This window comes from Leptonychotes weddellii, chromosome 4 (assembly GCF_054177405.1).
Source record: "Leptonychotes weddellii isolate Sample4059 chromosome 4, ASM5417740v2, whole genome shotgun sequence".
Classification (NCBI taxonomy): Eukaryota; Metazoa; Chordata; class Mammalia; order Carnivora; family Phocidae; genus Leptonychotes; species Leptonychotes weddellii.
The window spans coordinates 91,227,551-91,253,455 of NC_138372.1; the positions used below are offsets into that span (position 1 = coordinate 91,227,551).

Sequence of the window (25,905 nt, forward strand, 5' to 3'; positions counted from 1 at the left end):
CAGGAACATCAGTAACAGGGCGGTTATGTAAGCAAAGTTCTCCACATACCCAGGTGGGTAGGCTCTCCCCTGCTTTTCCATGAGGTGATGACATGACAGTATTCAAAAGATTTTGTTGTCTCCTTACCATTATGTCTACTTAAAAATCAAAGAACAAATCAAGAATAAAATATTTCATGACTTGCTTAGAGTGAGAAATGAAACGAGGTGCTTTTTTCTAGGGTAAATGCTTTCTTGTCAAATAAAGATGTCTATAATTTCATGTTCCTTCTCGTAAGTAGGGATGTATCTGCTGATTGCTTCAAGTGGAAATAAAGTTGGTTTTTAGTTTTAAAAGATTTTATTTATTTATTTGAGAAACAGAGAAAGTGAGAGCATGAGCAGGCTGAGGGGTAGAGGCAGAGGGACAAGCAGACCCCCAGCTGAACAGGGAGCTAGATGTGGGGCTCCATCCCAGGACCCTGAGATCATGACCTGAGCCGAAGTCAGACGCTTAACTGACTGAGCCACCCAGGCAGCCCTGGAAATACAGTTTTTGAAGGAAATGACTGTATCTAAAATCTCGGTGAACTCTGCAATGAGAAGCTGATTTTAGATTCTCAAAATTACCTCTCTTTCCGCTGTCCTCAAAGATTATAAAATGACCCTTCCTTCTATGAGAGGAGGTGAACTTGAATCAACACACTCTAAGCACCACACCGCCAGGGGGCTCTTTACTCTGTGCTTTTACCTAGGATAGGGATCACCATGCTTTCTGCAATGATGTCAAGGAAGGGATGTGGGGGTGGGTTGCGGGGAAAAAGAAGGAAGAAGCAGATTATTCTTGTCATGGAAACGCAGTGGAAAGAAGACCCAGGGCATCAAATTGAAGAATGTTATGCATCATAGCTGTCATACTATTGCTAATGACATTATTCAAGGTTAGAGACTCAAAATACCCACCTCAGCCTCTGAAAGCTCTTTCAATAATTAAAATACTTTTTGTAAATAGGCGTGTAATCTTAAGAAGCACATATGACCATAAATGAATGAATTTAAACTAAGGCAAAAAAATCTACTCACCATTTGTACAGAAGTGCATGAGCTCATGAATTGTAGCTAGACGTTTAGTGCTGTTCCATGGCGGGGGCAGAGGGAATTTAAGGAATTCCCACAGTGGCAACTTGGACTGCATCTCCTGCTCAATTTGAACTGGGTCAAAATTCTTTTGGTCCTGATGAAAAAGAGCAACATGACAGAAGACATTAGAGTAAGCCGTCAAGTGCCTTATGCATATGGAGAAGGCAAAACCTGATACCTTCGCTCTCATTATTTGGAAACAGGGGAAATCAATCGTAATTGGGGAAGACAAACTGTTGGTATTTTGCTGAAGGTCAAAAAAGCTCGTTCTCACTTTGCCAGAGGTTCCTGGTGCACAGAAATGATGGATCCTTCACTTGCTGTGACAAACTGCCAAAGTCTCATATATATTCATCTCTCCCTTCTGAGATCCTTCTCTGGCTTCCACTAGTTTTTCACATTGTTAAGATAGCTAAAGCAAATAACTATAAGGTTTTAATGCAAATTTGGTGTACTCACAATCAATTAAATGGTTAACTGGGCCTCTATAATAAGACAAGTTTTCTTTGCTCCCATATGCACCTCTATTTCCTGAGGTCTCACTTTGCAAGCACGTATCCATTTTGAATATTACTTTTAATTCCATCAGTGAAACTATCTAACCCCAATTTCTTCAACGAATGATTACAAACAAGGCTTTCTTGCATCACTTCTTCTCAGGGAAACCCAATTATTATTACCTTTAGAGCATACTTCTTGTAAGCATGTGCATCATGATAGTCCAATAGGAGAGGGCCTTTGGGCACTGCTTTGCTTTCATTTTCTTCTTCAGATAAGAATATTTCATGGAGATTCTATTCAAATTGAAATATAGCGACTTAAAAAGAGAATCCATACTTTTTCAAAGCATGCAAGCTCTTTGGATATCTCATGCCATCTGACCTTTTTCTCCTTCTCTGTGAGACAGAGAGAGGGCAGGATGGACACAATGTGAGCTGCAATTCTGTGGTCCAGCCCATCTGCTCTAGGAGGCGGCTGCACCAGGCTGGGCGGGACAAGGTCTTCTTCAGTTGCCACAACCTGTTAAAGTAAACAGGTGGGAGGAGTCAGTTTGATGGTCAGCTCTTTACTGACACATATTTCCATTGCTCTTAGTAAAAACAAAGCGGTGTCTACCAATAACATACGGTGATGACACAAAGTGGCAGCGTATACCAAAATAAAAAAGAAAATGTTTACAACGCATGCATTAAAGTAGATATAATTTTAACGTATGCATGAGAATAGATAACACAAAACACAAATGGTAAACAGGAAAATTTACTATGACAAAAATCAAAATAACAATATAATAAATTTTTTTCTTAATGATTTACTCTTTCTCTTGAAGCACTCGAAACCGCCCCCACCTTTGGGTTCAGTAAGTATTTATTGAGTGCCTACCATATGCCAAGCACTGTATGGGGCATCTTCTCTTACATTATCTCATTTAAGCGTCACAGAGACATTGTGGAGTAGATATTATCTTAATTTTACAGAGGAAGAGCTAGGGTGACTGAAGTTAGTGACTGGTGCAAGCCGAAGGCTACTGAAAGGGAGGAACTGGGTGGGGTTCAGGTCAAGTCCTCATTCTTTCTTCAAAAGAGTGATAGATGGTGAGATCAGTAAAGGGTAATAGTCTCCTTTATAGGGGGAAACTGAGGTCTAGAAAGATTATGTGGCTTGTTCAATTTTACCTGGCAAACAAAAGAAGTTGAAATGTAATCAAGGTAGGCACCTTATTTATAGCTTTTCTCTTCACCTTATATCCTGCAATCATCCTCTGCAATTTCACATAGTTTTACAGGGTTTCTCAACCTTAGAACTGAATTAGACAGTTATTTGTTGTGGGTTCGGTTCTGTGCGATGGAGAATGTTTAGCAGTACCCTTGGCCTCGATCCGTTTGATGCCAGTATCACCCCTCCAATTGTGACAACCAAAAATATCTTCAGACATTGCCAAATGTCCCCTGGGAGTAAAAATCAGCTGCTGTTGAAAACCACTGCTATAGATGGATAACAAAATAGCCTCCCATCCTTCACCTTTTGTCAACTCCTTACTTTCCAAAGAGCCACTCATATCTCCACTCTCTATCTCCGATCATCTCTTGGACCCACTCCAATCACAAAAGACCACTCAAAACTGTTCTACCTCTGAAATGTTAAACTCTAATATCTTGTCTTGGAAAATCCTATCCCATTCCTCTTATATTTCAATTTTTTTCATCCTATTATTATAAGCTTTTTTTCAATCAACACTATTATTGGTTGCCTTCTCTGGGTCAGGCACTGAGGTCATCAGCTGCTGCCTGTAATATACCAGGTGCTTAATAAATGTTTGTTGCTTTTAATTGAGTTGAATAAAATAATAAAGACTAAGATAAATAAAATGATGATACTGCAAGCTCTATAGGGCTTTTCAGCTTTTATAAATTTATTAATATAATAAAACTACTGGTCTCCCAGAAACCTTATGGGGTAATGAAAGGCAACTGTGAGTGTGCTTTTCTAATTGGTTAGAAAACTAAAGCAGACATAAAAATGTATACTGGAGGTAAAAAAGATGATAGAGTCTGAACAGGACTTTAAACATTTGAATATTCAGAGACATAAAGGAATGTGTTACATCCATGCAATAAGGACAATGACAGGCAGTTGTAAAAAGAAGTTGGAAAATTTATAAATTAAAGACATTTATTGTTGAGAAAAAACTTCAAGAGCAGACTGGACTCCACTGAAGAATGAATTAATTGGAAGTTAAGCTGGAATTCCCAAAAAGATAAAATTGATGGAAAATGTAAAAGACAAGGAGGAAAACCCAGAAGTTCCACCATCCAATAAAAGGATAAATCAATAAAAAATAATATTCGAAGGTATATTTAATTCAGCAAATACAGATTCAGTGTCTGCTGTGGGTTAGGTGTGGTTATGGTTCACTGGGCATACAGCGGTGAACAAGATTAGATTAATTCCCTGCTTGCATGGAGCTTGTATTCTAGTGAAAGGGGGAAGGTAAGACACAAAGCAAATAAGTTATTTTAAGAAGAGTGGTTGTTGGTAAGAAAATAAAACCAGGTGATGTGGTAAAAATCACTTTGTGTTGTCAGGGGCTTCCTTTGGGTCAGGTGGGAGAAAGGCTAAGGAATACAATTTCCACTGGGCACTGAATGAGAAGAAGTATCCTCCAGGCAGACATGTGGGTGCAGAACTTTCTAGGAAAAGAAGTGGGAGTAAAAACCTAAAGTGGAATTAAGTAGTGTAGTTGAGGAAAACCCAGAAGGCCTATGTAGATGATGAGTAGTAAGAGTGTGTGTGTGTGTGGTGAGGGGGGCAGGAGATGAGAGGACAGATCAGTCCAGACCCATAGTTTTAGGGTCTTCCAATGTAAGGAATTTTGATTTTATTTAGAATGTAATCAGAAACCAGATTATAGTCCTTTAGATTGTTAATGACAATGATAAAACAAAACCCTACCTGAACAAAGCCTTGTGTTATGAATTATAAAGAGAAAACTCTAATAGCTGCCAGAAAGAAAAAAACAGATTATTTACAAAGAAAAAAGTATCAGATTGACATGCGATTTTTCAGCAACATTAGAAGAAAGAAGACAACAAAGCAATGCCATCAAAACACTTTTCCATTCAGATTGACTAGGCTCTAAGGCAGTTTCTGAGACTTACACTTGGGCAAGTTACTTAACCTTTTTATGCCTCAGTTTCCTTATTTGTACAATGGGGAACAAAAATAGTTTCTGCTTCATAGGGTTGTTCTAAGAATTAAATGAGTTTATTTATAATAACGCTTTTCAAACACATATAGAAAGCTCATGAGAATTGACCACGTACCTCAGGTCACACAGGAAGCTCAGGAAATTTAAAAACATTTTTTAACATGCAGACCATGTTTACTGACCATAATACAATAAAACTAGGAATTGACAATAAACAATGGAAATGAAAATAAAAGATTTAGAACTGAAGGGATTGAAAGCATCAAGATGGCAGCCCAAGAAATACTCAAAGGGAAATGTGTAGCCTTAAGTAAAGCAAAAAGCCTGAAAATAAAAGAAGTAAGCTTTTGATTAAAATGAAATGCAAAATAAACTCAAAGAAATCAGAAAGAAGGAAATAATAAAGAGAAATGAAGAAATTAATTAAACAGAAAGTAGAAAGGAGTTGATCAAGGAAGTAAAATGCTAGTTCTTTGAAAAGACCAATACAATAGATATACCATTGACAACCATGATCAAGAAGAGAGAGGGGACAAATAAATAACATCAGTCATAGAAAAGGAGAATAACCAGATGCCAAACAAATTTTAAAATGCATATAAGTGAATAAAGAACTTTATACGATATTGAAAACACAAATGAAATTGGCATATTTATTAAAAAATACTAATGACTAAAATTGGCCTCAGGAAGAGAAAGATCTGATTAAATTTACAAGTATAAAAGAAATTTTAAAGATAAAGACCATTAACCACCCATCCACCTGGCTACCTCCTCTTTCTTGTCCGTTAAAATGACACCAGACACAGTTTGAAGGATACATCTCACGAAACTTCAGGGGATGTGAGATCAATTGTTCCAGAGCATAGCAAAAGAAAGGGGATTAAAGCAGATGGTCAAAGTAAATTTAGTTTTATCTAAAGTGTTCCATAATCTTTGTAAAGGAGAATACACTCAGGGATTATGTGTGTAGTTTAAAATAGTCAAAACCAAAAGCAAAGAGAGATGAAGTGACGGACTCAAGGTTACCCAGCTGGGAAAGAATCTTCGGCATGTACCCACCTACCTGTTCCAGCATACAATGCACTATCAGGGGCACAGAGATGAATTCTTCTGGAATCGGATTCAGCAAGTCATTGTAATATCTCATGTCTACTTCAGTTGTGCAGACAAAAGCCACTGTAAAATATACAATATATCACTGCTCAAATAAGATGTGTTCTCCATTTCTTCCATCAAAATTTTATCCATAAATTCAAACTGTCACCGTGCACTAATGAAAGCGGGACATGTAGGTGGAGGGATGTCTGAAAGCAAGATGGAGGACAGCCAGTAGTCCTTAATGCACTAGCTCACCGTGTTGGTCTTCGGGTTTCATACGTGCCTGATGGGGGCGCTTGTGGTTCCTCATTCTGTGCTTTCTTCTTGCCAGGGGTTGGAGCAACAGGTTGTGGTGCCTAAAAGTAGAAGAATTCAAAAGAGACGACTGAGATATCCAGCTGAGAGATGCTTTCGTCAAATGCGGGTATGATGGGGTCTGACAGGATTCTGAGATTGTATGATGTTCACACCACAGAATCATTGGCTAATATTAGGAGCAAACGAAAGGGTTTTGTCTGAGGAAGGGAAGAAGTTAACAGGTATGGACACTTTTAAGTTTTCCCTAACAGAGCCTATTGAGCAATTGCCAGGAAAGGGATGGGAAGATGGGGCACTGGTCCCTGGGTGACTCAGAATCACACCATTCTCCCTCTTCGAGTCCTTCAATGGTTCCCCATCACCTTCCAGGAACAACCCAAACTCTTTAACTCAGCACCAAAGGACATCTGCTTCCATTTTCCAGTGGGAGTTTGTGTTGTTGTTCTCCATTTTGCACTACTACCTGTAGTCCTGGCTTGTGCCCTAATACTTCTTTCCTTTGACCCCATGTCTGTGTACATCCACCTTTGCCCCTTTCTTGAGAATGCCTTTCTGTCCCTTCTTCCACTAGGCTTTCCTGTAGGCAAATCACACATAGCCTTCACCACATCACTTACCCGGCTGGGTGAGGCTCTCCTGACTCCTCCCTCTCCCCTGCTGCTCCTCTCCAGGTCAGGTTAGGTACCAAATTTTCAGTGTTTCTACTGCAGCTTGAGCTGACTGTTCTCACTATGCTATGTTGAAACCACCGTTGACATGACTGCCATCCTCTTTAAAAGTTAACCTCAACAAGGGGGACAGGGGAGGAGTCTTGTTCATTATTGCCAGCACCTTGTGCAAGGCTAGCACATGGTAGGTGCTAAATATATACCATGATTAATTTATCAATAGCCCTCTTCTTGTTCCAGGTGCTGAACGTGGCTTCTAGCATCAACTCTCCATGTGGCAGGTAGTTAGGGAGTTTTAGTGTTGTGCCTGGGGGCCTCTCCTTGTTCCTACCCTCACGACTTAAATCCCAGCAGGCAGAATTTCCTTCCTACAAGTATTTATGTAATTTTTCCTTCGTGTGTTTTACAAATGTGAAAATCAATTTGTTCAGTTTGATCATTCAGCCCACTAAAGACATCCCAGAATGTGCTACCTCAGTAATTGACAGGGCTTCCAAGATAGGTTTCTCATTAACCACTTGTGGGATATTGATAAGGTGCATGCTTTCCAGATAGTGTTGGTGCTGCCTCTTCCAATCCAGGGTGTCATACATCAAACAGGCAATATTTTCAAAAATATCGGTACCCAATTCCAGCTACAGGTGAGAAAATTAATGACAGTTAGTTATTAGTGTTTTGTTGTTGGAATCAGATGTATAGTTCATTTCCCTCTTAACAGCTAAACCAAGCACTTCCCCAAATCACTGAATCCCAGCCATGGTGAGTGAGTCTTCATTTGTTGAACCCTTCTTGACCATCTTGTTCACCACAATGCAGACTGTTCCTTTTGGAGGGTCGTATGGCTGCATAATACTGTAAGAGTCTAATGAATGCTTCAACTAAGTGAAAAACACCCTGTCCATTAATTTCAGCAACGTGGCCTATATTCTGATGTCTCAATTTCTAAAACAACATATTAGATAGGTAATTTCAATATCTCTTCTTTTTTTTTAAAAGATTTTATTTATTTATTTAATTGACACAGAGAGAGAGAGAGAGAGAGCGAGAGAGAGAACACAAGCAGGGGTAGTGGGAAAGGGAGAAGCAGGCTTCCCACTGAGCAGGGAGCCCGATGTGGGGCTCAATCCCAGGACCCTGGGATCATGACCTGAGCCGAAGGCAGTCGCTTAACCAACTGAGCCACCCAGGCACCCCTCAATATCTCTTCTGTGCTACCATCAGAGGAAAAAACCCCTAAGATATAGATAGTCTACTGCTTTTGTATCTAATACCCACAAGTTTTATTATCTAGCAAGCAAATTGTAGATCAGATACCCCTACTTCTTTTGCTTTTATTTCCAGAACTGGAAAAGTACTGTTATCACTAGGTCTGGTGAAAGCAGACCTGAAAGCAAAGAAGCATTAAGTAGGCTTATCCTAGATCTGAGTTACAGAGGTAAGGTAGGATGAGATAGCTTCTTGGGGGGCCAGTGAATCACAGTCTGGCAGGAGTCCAGGGAAGTGCGAGCTCTGCCCACCTTCAAGGTACAGCTGCCAGTCTGGGCTTCACGTGCCTACATTAGGACTGAGCATTCTTCAGTTTAGTTTCAACCTGCTAGTCGTCCACCCAAATTCTGGCACAGAAACACGTTTTTGTTTGTATTTATGAGAAATATGGTAGGACTTCTGCCCCTTCTGATCCCTTAGCTTAACTAGTTTATTCATTTTTAAAATCAAACAGCAGATCACTTGCTAAAAGCCAGAAAATTATTTCAGCAACCAAGGTCTTAACTTGAGATGTTGCAGATGTCTTACATGAGCAGTTAGCACTTCTTGATGGGCATTTATTTGATGTAAACCTTTCGTTACCTTTTGTTCAGCAAAAATATAGCCTGCTTGTTTGCAGACAAAGTACAAAGGTACTAATGCTTTCTGTCTTCCAGAGAGGAAGAGGACTCCTTGGCTGGCTTCTGCTTTGGATATGAGGCTATTACCAACTTACATATATAGCTGAGTGTGTGACATTATGTATCCACACCATGTAGTTAGTTTATTTCTACGAGAAGTAGATTTATTACTTTTATGTTTCTCAGGTGATCTAAATTTTAATGTGAACTTTGTTCTTCAATATTAAACCCAATGGCCTTTCTTTTCAAATCCAACTCCATGACTGAACTGTTTTCAAGGCTCTCTTTCCCCATCATCTTCAATGCTGGGTTGTTCACCCACAAATCATACCTTATACAGGCACACTTGGGCTCTAAAAAAAAATACTGCAGTTGGACCCAGACCAGTTGGTCTGACATGAAGAAGATATTCAATAAAAACTTGCAAATTGATTGATAGGTGATCAATGTGTCCAGCTGGGCAGCACAGCCATAAATGGCTCCCCAGATGACTGAATGTTTTCATTCCTGACGATTACTTTCATGGCCCAACTAGATGCCCTCGATGGTAACTTTCTAGTTCAGAGGTCAGGAATATTGTACCATAACTAGTATTTCCACTGAGATGATAATATTTTCTCAACATAAAACTTTCTGAACTTTAATTGCCACTTAAATTCTTCTACTCTATATTTAAAAAAAATAGTCAATTCACTTTCTTTAAAAATGGAGTGATTAAAATCTTCTAATGAACGTAAAATTGTAGACACTGGAGGAGGAGCAGGGTGCTGGGAATGGTGCTGGGTCTTTCGAAGCTGTGATTGTGTGTCTTGGTGTTACGACATCTGTGTACTGAAGGTGCAATGGGATGTACTCAGCTCTTGTCAGTCCATACATGGGGGGTAAATAAAATACAAAGAAGAGAGCCCTAACTAGAGCAAGAGCAAAAGATACTTGGCCTGAGGCTGCCTTCGAAGACTCTTTTTATTGTTTCCTCTGAATTATGGTTCAGGAATTATATGGCTGTGATCTCCTATGCCCTCTTGAACCAAAAATGTATGCAAGTTCTTGAGATGGTATGACATGAAACAGAAAAGGACAGAAGGTAGTGCCTTCTTTTCTGAACTCAGGTTTAGGAGGCAGAAGTGAAAGACAAAACAGGAAAGATGAAGATATCTAGATGAAGGGGGGACAGAGGCCAAGCCAAGGGAGCTTGTTGTAACCAGTTTTGCTTAAACCAAGCTCTGCCTTCAGCCACAGCTTCTTTATGCTTAGCTTCTTTTCCATGTATAGGACAAGGCTAATATTTATTCTTACTTTTGGCAAGGTATCAGGATTCAGTGTTCTGTTTCTACATAGTGACATCTAATGCTTTATGTTGACAGTCTTAATAACTCAAACTGATCTGTATATTGTTACTTATTCAAATCCTGTCCATCCTTCAAGGTTCAAATCTGGGTCTCCCTCTCCTCAGAGTTTTCCTTACTTCACCATGTGCACATCCACCTCAAGGTTACGCAATCAGAGAGTCTGGTCGTGAGAAATGTTCACGGTCCAACCCCGGGGCCTCTGTTGGAACGGGGGATCAACCAGAAAGAGACCTGAGAAGTTTTGTGTAACAGCGATGCCTGGATATCTTCCACAACATCCGTGAGAAGTAGTCACTCAGCCTTCTTTTTAAAAACACCCTAGTGTATCAAACATTTGCTATTACGTTGTGATGCATCCCATTTCTTCTTTTTCTGAATTAGTAGGAAATTTAGTGTGTGTTTCACACAACTGAGCACATAGGTGTATGGCACCTTGAACACCGCTTCTCTGTTTCATGGTTTTGGTCATGCCTTTCTGTAAGATCCTCAGTAGCAGGGACCAGTAAATGCTCTCAGAAAACACCTGTTAATTGTTGGGGTGGGGCCAAGTCATCCTATTAGATAGACCTTGCCCACCAAATATATTAAAAATACAATTTTGGCAATAAAATTAAGGACCCAGAAAACCAATATTTTGAACTGATACATTAAAAAAAAGAAAAACAATGTAATTTGAAAAACTGTAAAATTTACTATTATATGTTATATATTAAGACTACTGCCAAGAACGTGGTTGATGTATGACTCAAAGCCACCTGCCACCAAATAAAAGTATTACCATCCTTCATTTCCATCTCCATCTTTTTCTTTGCCATTAACTCATACACTAAAAGCTAAAGAACCAGGCTGTAACCATCACTGGGCTTTCAGTGTTGTCACTGTCTTGAAGAAAAGGAGTCGAGCACAAAGCTATGTATATAGTCAGTGCTCAATAAATGTCTGTGGAATGAATGAATATGATATATGAAACCACACTACCACATGTCCAAACCACTCACAAATCCATGTACTAACCATCATTTCGCCGTCCGCCCAGTCAGAAGGGAAGTTATTTGCCTTGACCATGTATTCAAGTCGAGCAACATCAAAGAGATTTGTTTCAGGTTTCTCATTATTCAGAATTGGTTCCAGGTACTTCCAGAAAATTTCAAGTTCTCTTATGGCATTCTCTTTCTTCGCTTTCTCCACCTCTGTGTCTAATTATAGCAACATGTTAATACAACAAAATGAGAATGTTGAATTTCTTCCCACTTTAAGTGGACATGGTGAGTTATATGCATTGCAAGATGTCTGTGCAGTAGCAGGAGAGGCAAATAAAGAAATATAATTTTGAGAAGGTTTCAAACTTGGGCTATACAATTATGAAACCAGAGGATTTTACTTCTGAAATTGATATTAAACATGAGCCTATCCCACCCCTTCATTTTACACTTGAAGCCCAGAAACATTATGATAAGGTCACACATTTGCAGAGCTAAATATGTTCGATATTTCCATCATCCTTAGATTGCATCTATGTGGGAGCAGTTTTGCTGCCAAATCACTTTTTGACCATCTCAGTGTGTTTGTTTCATAACTGGTTAGAACTGCTGTTGATCCAATTCTCCATCCCACATGGCTAAAAATAGACCGGATCAATGACTGATGCCTCAGTTAACCCTTGGTCACATTCAAATAGCTACAGGCTTCTCTGGACATCTGTGCTCTGACTAAAATCATGACAGATTCCCATAAAGTTACATATGAAATTTTGCCTAAAATATTAATGTTTATTAGACCTATAACTAAATAGGTTCTACTACTAAGACCTCAGGATTCTATCATAAAGTCTATTTTTCCGTGATTTTATTTCTATATATTAAATATTTTTTACAGAGAGGCTGTGCACTTATGGAACATTTTCTCACTGGCTTCAATAAGTTATTTAATGTTACAACTACTTTTGAGACAGTCAGGAGCAGCTGGGTCTGAATCTCAACTCCTTTACTTAATAGCTGCCTCTAGGCTGAGTGTCCTTTTGGTAAAATGGAAAAACAGATCTTCCTCAACTTACAGTGGGGATGGAGTTATAGCCCAATAAATGCATTGTAAATTGAACATTTGAAAGTGATATAATACACCTAACCTACTGAGCATCATAGCTTAGCCTAGCCTACCTTAAGCATGCTCAGAACATTTACCTTAGCCTACAGTTGGACAAAATCATCTAACACAAAGCCTATTCTATAATACAGGGTTGCATATCTCATGTAATTTGTTGAACACTGTACTAAAAGTGAGAAACAGAATGGCTGTGTGGGTACAGAATGTTGTCAGTGTATTGGTAGTTTTCCCTCGTGATCACGTGTGTGACTGGGAGCTGCCACCATCCAGAATCACAAGAGAGGATCATACAGCATGTTGTTAGTCTGGGGAGAAAATCAAAATTCAAACTTAAAAGTATGGTTTCTACTGAACGCGTATCTCTTTCACACCATCATAAAGTTGAAAAATTAAGTCATCGTGAGTTGGGGACTGTCTGTAATAACACACATTTCCAAGGATGGTAGTGGAAAGAACATAAATCAATGCATTCAAAGCCCTTAGAACTAAGTCTAGTCCCAAGGCAACTGCCCAATAAATGGTAGCTTTTACTATCATCAGTGGTAGTAATTTCTAACTTGGAAGAGCAAATTTTTTTTAAGATTTTATTTATTTATTTGAGAGTGAGGGAAAGAGAGAGAGCATGAGCAGGGGGAGGGGCAGAGGGAGAAGCAGACTCCCCACTGAGCAGGGAGCCCGATGCGGGGCTCTATCCCAGGACCCTGGGATCATGACCTGAGCCGAAGGCAGATGCTTAACTGACTGAGCCACCCAGGAGCACCCTGGAACAGCAGATTTTTAAAATGCAGTGTTATAGAAATTGGGATGTGGTTGTGTAGATTACAAAACACTGTGCAAATGATATTATTAATAAATAACAATAAAAGCAACAGCGTATGGCAGAAAATCTTGGACTTCCAGGTCACACAGGCTTACACCGAATCCATTTCTATCACCTAAAGTATGTAGTAACTTTCAGTTCCCTTCCCACAGTGGTATTCTAGCACAACTCCCTTAGATGAAGACCCTGTGGCCCCAAATGGATGAATGCTCATGTGGATGGGACCTCACCCCACAGCTTCCTAGTCTAAAGCTGGGAAGACAGAGTGCCCTCTCTGATTTATCACAATAAGCCAGAAGCAAAGCAGAGCAAGAATCCAAGGCTATGACCTCCCTTGGGCCACGTGGTGACTGTGGCTTCTGGAAGAACACATTATCTACAGTTGATCTATCCAGCCCACACATTCAGTAAAAGTTATCGGTTAAATGTTCCTGAGAAATGTAGTTAGATAACCAAGTCTTCTGACCCATAGTCCATGTTTTCTGGGGCTGCACAGGGATATAAACAGAGTATGATTTTAATTTGCAAAATTTACAGCACCTGGCTAGTGCAAGCAGAATAAAGAGCAAATCAAAGTCTTAAAAGGATTTAATAACGAATGTATTGTATGACTCTTTTTTGGACAGAAAATTCTATTTGTACTTTACAGATTGTGGATAATATTGAGAGATTTGGTCAGTTGTGTAGCAGACTGCATACCTTCTGGCTGAAGAAGAACTTCCTGCTGCAGGCTAACTGCTGCCAGGTGTGTCTGCAGAGGTTCATAATTCTCTGAAGATATTTTAATCACGCTGCTTATGGGAATGCCAAGCTCAGTCATAATCGCTAATAGCTGAGGATTGTTGAAGCCCACAACTAAAATGTAATGCTGGGCACCATCATCTGGCTCATCGTCTGTTCAAAATAAGGAAGAGCGGCCGTCATTTTAAAAGAGAACAGGTTGCACCCAGCCAGTTCGATGGCTACATACATTATGCATGCGTTTATAATACCTCTGGCTCGCCAAAAACAGTCCAGTTGGCTGGAATGCAGGCCTTTGACTGGTTTTCATTATTACCCTTCCAGTAAGAAAGCTGTGGCCATTTTACAAAATATTAAATCACTTTTGTAAATGAGATAGAGTCATAATAGAAGGACAAACATACATGGGGCTTGTGCTCATGGAAAATGTGTGCTTGGGTTTTTGTAAACAGAAAAAGGCTTAGGCTTTTTTTTTTTTTTTGGTTCAATCTCTTTTGAGCAACATCTGGCTTTACTCCTGAATTACGAGTAGCTGCAGCTTTTTGTGGTATTTTATAAGTAGAGGTGTTTACAGGAGAGGGAAATATCGAATATGGACGTGCCCCCTACCAAAGTATTCTGTGTATTTACATCAATAGGTGTGAATGCTGAGTGTGGGTTACAGAGCAATAATATATTTCTTGCATTAAATTTTTAAAATATATATTGTGCCCTTTCCTAACATTTTTTCCCTCTACTTAGCCCTGGCTACACTGTTTTATTAATGTTAAAACACTGAGTTTCTCCTAGACTGTGAGATTCAGAGAGATAAAAATAATTGTTATACTTTCATAGTCATGCTAGATAGTACATGAAAACATTAAACCCCACAATAGCCCATTAAGATAAATTTACAAATAATGCAATATGCACAAACTTTTAATTTTTAAGTAATGATTTTTCTTCTATCCCTAAACAAATCTGTGTTGATATTGCCTATGGAAACCAAAATATCATGGCTTCTGAGTTTCGGGGATTTAGAGTGCAGCTATGTCTGGGGAGTCCAAGTGACAAGGGGTGTGAAAGGCCTGCCATCTCATTTAAATGGGATGCAAATAATAAGAGGAAGCTCCATTTGTGTCCAAGGGCAGATGGCAATGAATTACTCACAGGCTGCACAGGTTAAACCAGTTTTACATCAATAATCAAAAATGAAAGGAAATTCTAGTTGCTCTAAGAGAAGCTAATAGTGGGAGAATTTGAGGTCAGGTCAGGAAGCTGTGTGCTCTGTGTGAGTCCCAAATTAACTGGTCTGATTTTATCACCATCGTATTTCATGCATTACAATCATCACTTTCTAGTTTGCCTCATAATTATGTCTGACTTTTTAAAATGTTCCGAATAAGGTAGTAAGCTACTTGGTGGCACAATCAGCTCGTTAGTTCATCCTTCATTTGCGTTATGGAAACAGGCCCACAGCAAGACACAAGCTAAATAAATATTTGCTGAAAACATAAATGAATTGCAAAAAGCAATATTTTCCTATTAGGGTATCATGGGTGGTATGTGATTTCTGGTTTTATAAAGAGCGAAAAGCCTGGGAAAGATTAAGCGTCATTATTGGAATGATTTCTCAAGTTACTTTGTAGATTGGAAGGCAGGAAGTGAAAGGTAACCCACAGGAGGAGCATCTCACTGACCGATGTAACGTTTGGTGTCATCGTCTTCTCCCCTCCGTTTTAACAGCGTGGTTTTTTTCACTGTTGTGTTTGCCTCAGGCTGATCCTTTCCCTTTCCTTTGGCAACCTTGGCACTTGAGGTCTTCTTCTCCTTGGGAGATTTTGCTTTCCCTTTATCCTTTTCTACCTTGAATCTATCTTCCATTACCTGGAAAGAGAGAATACTTTTCTCCAAATCATACGGTGAGCAAACAACAGTTTTTCTACTGTTGGGCAAATTAATTCTTTATTTTGTTCAATTGCTTGTTTACTCATTTATTTTTCAGGTAGTCCTTCTTCATGCCAGGATAGTGGAGATCCCAGGTTGGGCCCATGTTGTAATAAGGCAGATCTATGCATGAGGACTGAGGGGTGAGTACTAGGAGACCTTTTACACAAGTGGCTTTCTAGAAGAGAATTCATCCTCTAAGAGAGTCAAGCATGGGCCTATAAACTACCTCAGTTTTTGGGGGTAGGGCTAGTGGGGGATTCTGAGTACCTTGTGATGGCAGGAACTTAGGTTTATCTTGCAGCCTAACCCTGGGGAGTCTCGGTCTGAGTCTTAGAGAGAGGTTGGCTTGTTCATTAAAAACAAAAGTTTAAAAAAAAACACATGGTGCAGCGCCTCTGGAAAACAGTATGGAGGTTCTTCAAAAAGTTAAAAATAGAGCTACCCTACAACCCAGCAATTACACGACGAGGTATTTATCCAAAGGATATAAACATAGTGATTCGAAGGGGCACATGCACCCAATGTTTATAGCAGCAATCTCCACAATAGCCAAACTATGGAAAGACAGAAAAAGCCCAGATGTCCACCAACAGATGAATGGATAAAGAAGAGGTGATATATATATGTATGTATCACCTCTTCTTTATCTATCTATATATATATACACACATTTATATATATATATGTATATATATATCACATCTTCTTTATATATATATACACACATTTATATATATATGTATATATATATATCACCTCTTCTTTATATATATATATATACACACACATATATATATAATACACATTTATATATCTATGGAATATATATCTATGGGATATATATATATATAGAGAGAGAGAGAGACCTATATATATATGTGTATATATATACATATATATAAATAAAAAAGTATAATGGAATATTACTCAGCCATCAAAAAGAATGCAATCTTGCCATTTGCAATGATGTGGATGGAACTAGAGGGTATTATGCTAAGTGAAATAAGTCAGTCAGAAAAGACAAATACCATATGATTTCACTCATATATGGAATTTAAGAAACAAATCAGATGAACATAGGGGAAGGGAAGGAAAAATAAAGTAAGATGAAAATTGAGAGAGAGGCAAACCATAAGAGATGCTAACTCTAGGAAACAAATTGAGGGTTGCTAGAAGAAAGGTGGCTGGGGGGGAGGGGGCAATTGGGTGATGGGCATTAAAGAGGGCACTTGAGGGGCGCCTGGGTGGCTCAGTTGGTTAAGTGACTGCCTTCGGGTCAGGTCATGATCCTGGAGTCCCTGGATCGAGTCCCGCATCGGGCTCCCTGCTCAGCGGGGAGTCTGCTTCTCCCTCTGACCCTCCCCCCTCTCATGTGCTTGCTCTCTCTCATTCTCTCTCTCTCAAATAAATAAAATCTTTAAAAAAAAAAAAAGAGGGCACTTGATGTAATTAGCACTGGGTGTTATATGCCACTGATGAATCACTAAATTCTACTTCTGGAACTCATAAAAAAAAAAATTAAAAAAACCCAGAAAGAATAGTTTTCTCTAAAATCTCCTTGATAAAGTTTTTCAAAGTTTAAGTAGTGTATTAACAAGTTTTAAAGGTTAAAAGATTCTTTGGGGAACCTAACACCAACAAATTATTTTTATTATAATGCTAATTAAAAATGTATAGACATAATCAATGGTTGCTATTTGATACATTCAAAGATGGGATCAACGCAAAACAGAGCAAACTCTTTACACATTGTTCTGGAGCATATTTAGACTGCCATATACCATGTAAAGACCCAATTTTCCCACCATTTTTTTCTTTTCACACAATTGCTGAAACCTTTGCTCATTATTTCATAATGTAATATACTTTCAATGCATTTGTTTATAAATACAAATAGGTTGTGTTCATTAAAACTATGTGTCAGTATTGGATCATAAGGTGGTCATACAGAAGATCCGGAATATGCTTATATTATTTGTTTTTTCCATGTAGTTTTTTCCATGTAGTTCACACAATTGGAACAACAAAATAAAAAAGAAATTATTGTAGCAACATCTGGGTTCTCTATTTTCCTGAGATCAAGAAATCAAATTTGAAAAATTCCATTGTAATACATTAGAGACAAGGAGAGTAGAAGATATGTGGCTTTGGCACCCAGCTAACAGAATGTACCACAGAAGGGGAGAGAAGCATTTCTTTAGTCCATGTATCTTCTGGATGTTGAGGGCTCTAGAGAACAGTTTAGCTTTGGCACCTAGAAGGGTCAGAGGTACAAATGGATTCTCCACGCGGGCCTAGCGCCTGGGGCTCTAGTGGTGGGGAAACTCTGTCTCCTCAGCAGTAGCAGAAAGCATCAGAGGAGGCTGCCGATGTCCCTACTAGCTTTGGGTGGAGGCAGAAAGGAGTGCACAAGGTAAGGCGCAGAGGTCTGAAAAGCCCCAGCATTTCTTTCTGCACCAGATATAAACTGGTGTATAAGCTACCGCTGGGCTTGTCCCCTTGAGCTCCTAGCCTACTGGGGAGGAAAGAGGCAAAAAAAGCACATATGCAAACTGGCAAAAATATAACTACGAAGTTTCATGACTTTTATGAAGGGTAAAACCCAATGATAGGCACACAATTGAGGAAACCTCTCTAATAGGTTGGTTGGTGATGGAGGGCCTCTCTGAGGAGGTGACATCTGAATGAAGACCTGAAAGATGAGGAGTCATCCGTGGGAGAGGCGAGGAAAAGACAAAGTGTGTGCATGAAGGCCCTGAGTCATAAAGGAGATAGGTATGTTCAAGGGACTGATAAAGAGGTGAGGATAGCAGGAGAATAGTGGGCAAGGGAGAGAGTAGCCCAAGCTGAGGTTGGGGAGGCAGGGCATGGGCCAGGTCTTTGGAGGTGGGGCTAACAAGTTTATATGTTATTAAAAATGCAATGGGAAGACCATAAAGAGTTTTAAGTGGAGAAGTAACTGTGATTTTGCAAGATAAGAAACAAGAAGACTAGGAAGGAAGCTCTCTAGTAATGGTCCAGAAAAGACCTAATAGTGACTCAGATTACAGAGATAGAGAAGTTGGGGTGAGAGATGGCTTTTACTTAAGGTGAGCTGACGGACTCTTCAGAGGACCATGTTAACTTTGAAATGCCACCAAATGTCAGGAGGAAGTCAAGTACACATGTTGTCTTCTGAGAAGAGAGATTGGCTGGAGTTATAAATTCGGATGTGTGTCACATATAGATAGTGATTGATTGACTGGAAGAGAGGAGATGCCCTAGGTGAGCAAGATGTCAGTGGATGAGTGCATGGCAGGGGCGTATGAGGTCCAGTCAGGAGATGTGTTCACCATCTGATGGAATGGCCCAGCAGAGAGGGAGACATTGAAGATGGCGGGGGGTGGGGGGGTAGGGAGGGGAGAGATAAGATCCTTGAGGAGGTAAGATGGGACCAGATCAAGAGAATGTGTCCATTTCCTTTGCTAGGAGGAAAGGCCATTTCTCAGTTTAATAAGAGGAGCAAGAAGGGAGGGTGGCTGGGTTCAAGAAAGAGAGAGGTCTTGATGGTGTTAAGGGAATGTTTCAATTTTGTCAAGTGAAGGATTGAGGCACAGTTATTGGCTGAGTATAGGCAAGTACGAGGTAAGAAGTTTTGAACAGAGGAGGTAACGTGAGTCATGTCAGAAAGTGGGAGGGCAAGCTTAGTGAAGAAATATGGTAGAACTCTCTGCCAGCGTTGAAAGCTTGTTGGAAATTTTGAGATTGTTAATTTAAAATGAAACCAGAGCACAAATCAGTGCCCCTAAGTCCAATTAGCTTGGAGGCACTGGCAAGACTCATGCAGGTGCTCAAACAGCCACACTTGGATCATGGTAAATCCACTGAAGTGGAACACTCCCATGTAGCTCCTTGGTGGACAGCTAGCCTTGCCACAGAGAAGTCCTAACTCTGCCATCAAAAGCTTCCAGAAACTTCCACAGCTGTGATTTTATATAAAATCTCAGGGTGATCTTTAGAACTGAAAAGGAGAAACTGTTTCAGGTTAAATTATTCTCAAGTTCACCCAGAAGAATAAACATGGATATGGTCATACATCCATTCGCTTATTCTTTCTTTCCAAAAAATACTGCCGAGTACAGAGGACGTTTAAAACTAGTTTCTTTATCCTTTTCCTGATACGACCGGTCGTTCAAGGGCCCTTTAGCCCTGCTGGCTCTCCTAGGTGGGGTATGAACACCTGTGCGGCCACATAGCTCCCATCCTTTTGGAGCCTCTTTGGCAAGGTTGGGGTTCTATAAGGTAAGGAACTCCCTGAGTCCTTGATTCTGTAAGGTTTCTTGGGACCCCAGAGAGAGCAGGGCTGATCACAACCAAAATGTAAAATTAGCAATAAATTACAGAGACTCAGCTCTGTAATACGACAGGTGCTTTCTAGACATCATCATCTTTCATTTGTTCTCCAAATGCAACCTGCGAGATGGGTAGTTTTGTTCACATTGTATAAATGATGACACACAGTTTGCCCTCAGATACCCCACCATGGTAGAGACACAAGCGGGTTTGACCTCAAAGCCTAAACTCATTTTATTTCTCTGCTTCTGTTAGTCTCAGTCTTTGATTTCGTCCCACCTTCTTTCCCAGGCCTTCTGCCCTCTGTTTACTCTGTCTTTCCAGGGGCTAAATAACACTATTTGCTGGATGCTCTTTTGTTTCTCCATAGCTTTACCTCCCTCACCTCTTCTTTCTGTTGAGTGGCCTCTTCTTTTTCTCTATTTCTTTTTGCTTTTGCATTCCCTTAACAAGGTGAAGCTTGGTTGCCTGGAGAAAAGCATCTTTTTAAACACATTTCCATTGACACTGAAATTATCAATATTTACCTCCTTCCTTTCATGAAAGTATCTTAAAAATACCTATAAATCCTGATTCATTTAAGTAGCTTTTTTTAAATTATAAAAATAATAATCACTATTGAAAAATCTGAAAGCATATAAAGCTGACACAAAACCACCAGAGAAGATGAGTGAAGAAGATATTTAGTGCGTTCTTTCAAATTACGTTTATGCACCATTTTAACATCATTGTTACTGTTCTTGCTACACAATTTAGTGTTCTGCATTTTCCATTTAACAATGATGTTATCTTCAATGGGTAGAATTTCAAGAAGATTACATAGTAATCTATGTAAAGAATTTCCTTAGGTAGAGCGACTCTGTATGTATTTTCCTGGTGCAGAGACATCATACTGTGGAGAAACAGAAGCAAATGGAAGTACCTAGGTTATTCCGGGCCCCAGATCCAGGCAGAGAAGTCCTTGGTGGATTTCTGAACATGTTGCCCCACCCAGTCCCTTTTGCTCTCCAGTGTCTAACTCTAGTTGTGGTCCTCCACTTCTCCTATATTCCATCTATTCCTCATGCCTTCAAGTCTCCATACTTGAACTGAACCAGGACAGTCCCTTTGTCCCTGAGGTTCTTGACAATGATGACTGGCCCCTATTTTGGTCAAAAAGTGACACATCGCTTTTCTACCAAGCCCCAATCATAGCAAAATCACCTCCTGTCTTCTTCCCTCCCCTCTATTCTCTCATATCATAAGCCCCTCCCCCTATGAGTTTGTATCTTGAGATTTGGAGATGGGGGTTGGTGGCAGGGAGTGAACCAGATTAGCTGAGCATTCACCAAATTCGACCCCTTCCTAAATCATAAACTAAAATTTGTTCACACCAACTTTTCTTCTGGCTGGGTAGCATGTTCTCATTCTACAGTCGTCTGCACAAAACTTAACTCAGGGGGATCTTGCCAATTCAAGACAAAAATTTAGGAGGGGTGTATCCTAAAGGCCCCTCTTTCCACCATGTTTGGGGAACACATGTTCCCCCGCATATGAAGGCAGAGTCAAGTTCCTTACAGAGTACATTTTCTTTCAAACACACTGCTACAAAAAGCATCTGGATGCCCCCTACTGTGAGAAGGCTGTGGCTAGGCACAGAGATTTCTTACCCAGTTAAGCTACATAACAGATGTGGGGCTCTTATTTTAGCCACAACCAAAAGAAGTATTAGCATGTCACATACTTAGTTGAGTATCAAGCGACACTTACCTAGAATCCTCAGTCTTGTTATTCTCACTTTTTTTTAAGGGGAAAAATACAAAATTCTCCTTCTCTCTAACAGGGCAACCTAGTTATTTGACACTTCAAAAGATTTTAGATTGTATTTTATTTTCTAAATGGCTCTTGATGCCAACGTTCAAATGCCTTCAAATACCTTCAAAAACTTTGACAGATATTTGTTATGTTATCACAATAAAAGGGAGGCAAATAGTAAAAGTCAGTGGAACTGCTAGTAAATAGCTCTACTTTGTCATTTTTTATAGATAACAGCGCATCTACATATTTGTGTAGTATGTTGTGATTTCACATATCTTCTGTCATAAGATTCCCACAATAATATTATTAAGGATATAGATAAGAAAACATGTTCATGGCGGTTAAGTAACTAAGTCAATATTATTATGTGGCTTATGAGAAACTAGGTCTGTCTTCTGAATGTTACTTCAGATCTCTTTCAAGAGATTACTCTGCCTCACAAATGATCTATTCTTACGGTCACAGATGATAAGAAGAAAATAGTTGGGCTGAAAGAAATCTATGCATCAAGTATGGTTGAGAGTAGATTAAGCAACATTAAATAGATTTATTTTCATGAAACTCCTCCATCTTTAATAAGCTAATGTCCTGTTAAATCTCCAAGAGTTGTGCATAATACATGGTGGTTTCCAAGTTCATTTGATGGGGGGGAGGGGGGAGGGAAGGAGGCTTTTTTTTTTTTTTTTAATGAAGAACTGGGTCTAAATGCTTCTAGAACCTACTTTGGAAACACAGGTTATGGGAACATTCTGAGGCCCAATTAATCCATTTCTATAAACCAATGCTAGAGAAATTATCCAAAATATGAAGAATTCTATACTATAAAGATGTTGATAACAACATTGCTTGTTATAAAAAATATGGAAATAACTGAAACGTTTAATAATAGAGGAATGGTTAAGATAATTATGGTAGTCATAGAATATCCTACAACCAACAATAATGATAGATGTGGATACTGAGGTAATGAGTAAAATTATGATATATTTTAATTTACAATGATTATGTAAAGAAACAAATTCACAGAAAGAAACATGATCAGAATGTTAACATTAATTGTAATGGCGTCATGGCATTATGAACATGTTGTTTTTCCTTTTCTATCTTTTCTATTTATTCGTTCCCCTCTGCTCTCCTCCCTGCTCCCCTGCCAAACAGAAAACATAATGCACTTGAGTTAGGAGCTTGCCCTTCCAGACAGCTGCTGTTGTGTAGAAAAGATAAGTCTAGGCATGTTGTGGGCTCACTTGACCCAATGATGCAATCTTCAGAACCCTGCGGAACATCCTGGGGTGCCATACTGCCGTCTTCAGGTGCCATTCCTAATGCACTGAATCAAAATATGGCCATGACTGTGGTTGGTGATGGTGTGGCGGGGGGGGGGCGGGGGGGCTGATGTCTATCTGCTGTCTGTCTCCTGCAGGATTCTATGTGACTCAGAGGTTTTAACAGTGGATCAGCCAGGGTAGTCCTACCTCAACATGCAGAAGGGCAGAGAGGAGGGTGAGGCTGTTTGGAATAATCTCAGGAAGTCTAGTTCTAAGAGATAGCCCCAAAGACCAGGTGATTTTTGGACAGGGGGAATGGGACCAGAAATGAAGTCAGAATTCCCCTGGGAACCAGTGGTTGCTTAGCTCTATGGGTTTTGTCTTTGGAGAACTCTGTTCCTTTCCTTGACTTGTCCCCACACTTCCCCTCAGGATGTTGTAGGCAGTGTAATTAGTGGGACCAGATGACTGATGATAGATCATTGAGCAAAGCCATGCCTCCTACAGGGAAACATCTCTGGGCAGGCACTCTACTGAGTGTGAGTCAAGTGTGCCATTGTGCATAATTATTGAGACACATTCTGAAGGCGTCTGTACAGTGGTTAGGAACATGATCTTTGGTGTCTGACAGTTTTGGATGTGATTCCCAGCTACACCTATGAGTAGCTATTTAACCTTGGGGAAGTTGCTTAACTTTTCACACCTTCAGTTTCCCCATCTGAAAGTCAAGAATAATACTCTGTACCTCATAAAGTCTTTTGAAAGATTAAATGATATAACACGTGTAAAGAGCTTAGTATAATGCCAAAGAGTCAATAAAGGTACCTAATATTATCCTTAGCTGTTGTAACTAGCTATTTGTATTTAAAAATACTACTCTATTTTAAATATAGGTGTTTCTTTATATTTTTTCCTGAAGTCCATAAAAAAGTTTTCATTAATTAAAAGCACCCCAATTAGGAAAACACTTCTCTTCTACAGACCAGTTCGCCAGGGAGTCATTGATTATCTACCCTGAACTGCTGAATTGTTTGGCTCTTTAGATCCAACGGTTTGTTGGTAGTATCCTCATTTTGATAATTCAGCTTCAAAGAATTCCATCTAGTTAGTGAGGCAAGTTATTCCTTTCCTGAAGCCACACGGGTCCCTCTAAACTGAGTTTCTGCTCTTCCTCTGTTTGATTTCTTAAAATAGTTTTTGAAGATTTTAACCACAACTGAATCAAAACTAACCAGCCTGTAATTTCCTGGTATGTCCCTATGGCCTTTCTTTTAAAACAAAACACACACACAAAATGGCATTACATTGGCTGGTTTCCAGTATTTTGGGGTTTCAACTGGAGTAAGCTCTAAAACGTCTGTGAAAGTTACCCTCATTTCTCTTTGTCTCTCCTTCGGAGCAGGCTTTGGGTTGTTTGTGGCTTCGGCATGATGTCTTGCCACATTTACGTACTTTTAATTTGGGGTTGCTTTAAGAAAAGTTTACCAATACCATCTCTGCATAGTTCTTGACTGCCGACCTTCCTTCTCTCCAATTCTAGTACTTTGGAAAATAAAGCAACATGTACTAAGTATACGAGCCCGAAAGAGACAGCACTGTTCTGCTTTTACAAGAAGGATATGCTAAAAATATTCAAGAAACTATGGACTGGTTATTTGAATTCACAAATTAAAAGCACAGTTAGAATATATTTGGATCTTTTCCTAAAACCTATGCAAATTTTCTGAACTGGACGCAGAGGCATAGGAAGACTAGATTTAGTTTGGCTCATTATTTAAATGATTAATTTTTGTATTATAGCCATTTTGCATCTCTTTTTTTATGAGTGTTTCCTTTTAGTTGAATTCTCAATATATTTTATTTTATTTTATTTTTTTTAAAGATTTTATTTATTCATTTGAGACACAGAGATACAGAGAGAGAGAGAGAAAGCATGAGCAGGGAGAGAGGCAGAGGCAGAGGGAGAAGCAGGCTCCTCGCTGAGCCAAGAGCCCTATGTGGGGATCGATCCCAGGACCCTGGGATCATGACCTGAGCTGAAGGCAGACGCTTAACCATCTGAGCCACCCAGGCGCCCCTAATTCTCAATATATTTTAAATATATTCACAATAAAGTGCTTTGGCTTTAAATAAATGTTTAAGTTATATATTGTGGAAGTTGGGGTGAAACAGAAGTGAAAATGTGAACTATGCTATAATATTTAGATAATGACTACATTAAAACACTCAGAATAGAAACCAAATAGTTTATTTTAAAATTATAATGAATGTTATGAAAATGTATGTGCCTAGTATGTCGTTTCTCTAAATACTTGTTTCAATAAATGTTTGTTAAGCTAATAATTAACGACAGATTGACAATGATAGAACTAAAAATGCACAATAAATTGTTGCGATAATGATACGCGCAAGGAAGGAAAAGTCATTTCTAAACAAAACACTCTCATTCAGATTTTAAGATATAACAAAATCTAATTTGGGATTAACGGAATGAAAGAGTCATTCAGAAATTCTGAAATTCTAAAATATATTTAGAGCAATAGAATATGTTTTCTTCATGTATATTTGGGAGGAACCAATAAGGTGTTTCCAAATAGATCAGAGTTTTCAAATATTTTCAACTTAATTGCAATTAGAGGCAGGCATTTGCCTTTCAGAAATTCATGTGCTAAAGGCTTCAAAACTCTTCCTCTAAAAAATATCTTTGCTTGTATTATTTTTTATAATATGAATTAGCCAGCAAACTTTCCTCATGGACAAAGCAA

General features: G+C 39.2%; 1 protein-coding gene across 6 annotated transcripts in view; it reads right to left on the minus strand.

Moving 5' to 3' along the window:
* The window catches only part of SPAG17 (sperm associated antigen 17), a 218,826-nt gene that overhangs the window by 139,985 nt on the left and 52,936 nt on the right, over positions 1-25,905 (minus strand). For 5 of the 6 annotated variants that reach the window (XM_081815775.1, XM_081815773.1, XM_081815772.1 and 2 more), the window contains 9 exons: positions 15,494-15,680; positions 13,773-13,967; positions 11,165-11,346; positions 7,389-7,550; positions 6,213-6,285; positions 5,895-6,007; positions 2,002-2,139; positions 1,800-1,913; positions 1,063-1,213 (listed from right to left, as the gene is read on the minus strand). In XM_081815775.1, coding sequence (XP_081671901.1) covers positions 1,063-1,213; positions 1,800-1,913; positions 2,002-2,139; positions 5,895-6,007; positions 6,213-6,285; positions 7,389-7,550; positions 11,165-11,346; positions 13,773-13,967; positions 15,494-15,680 — 1,315 coding nt within the window. The remainder of the gene's footprint in view (positions 1-1,062; positions 1,214-1,799; positions 1,914-2,001; positions 2,140-5,894; positions 6,008-6,212; positions 6,286-7,388; positions 7,551-11,164; positions 11,347-13,772; positions 13,968-15,493; positions 15,681-25,905) is intronic. The other variant, XM_081815771.1, reaches the window with a different exon arrangement.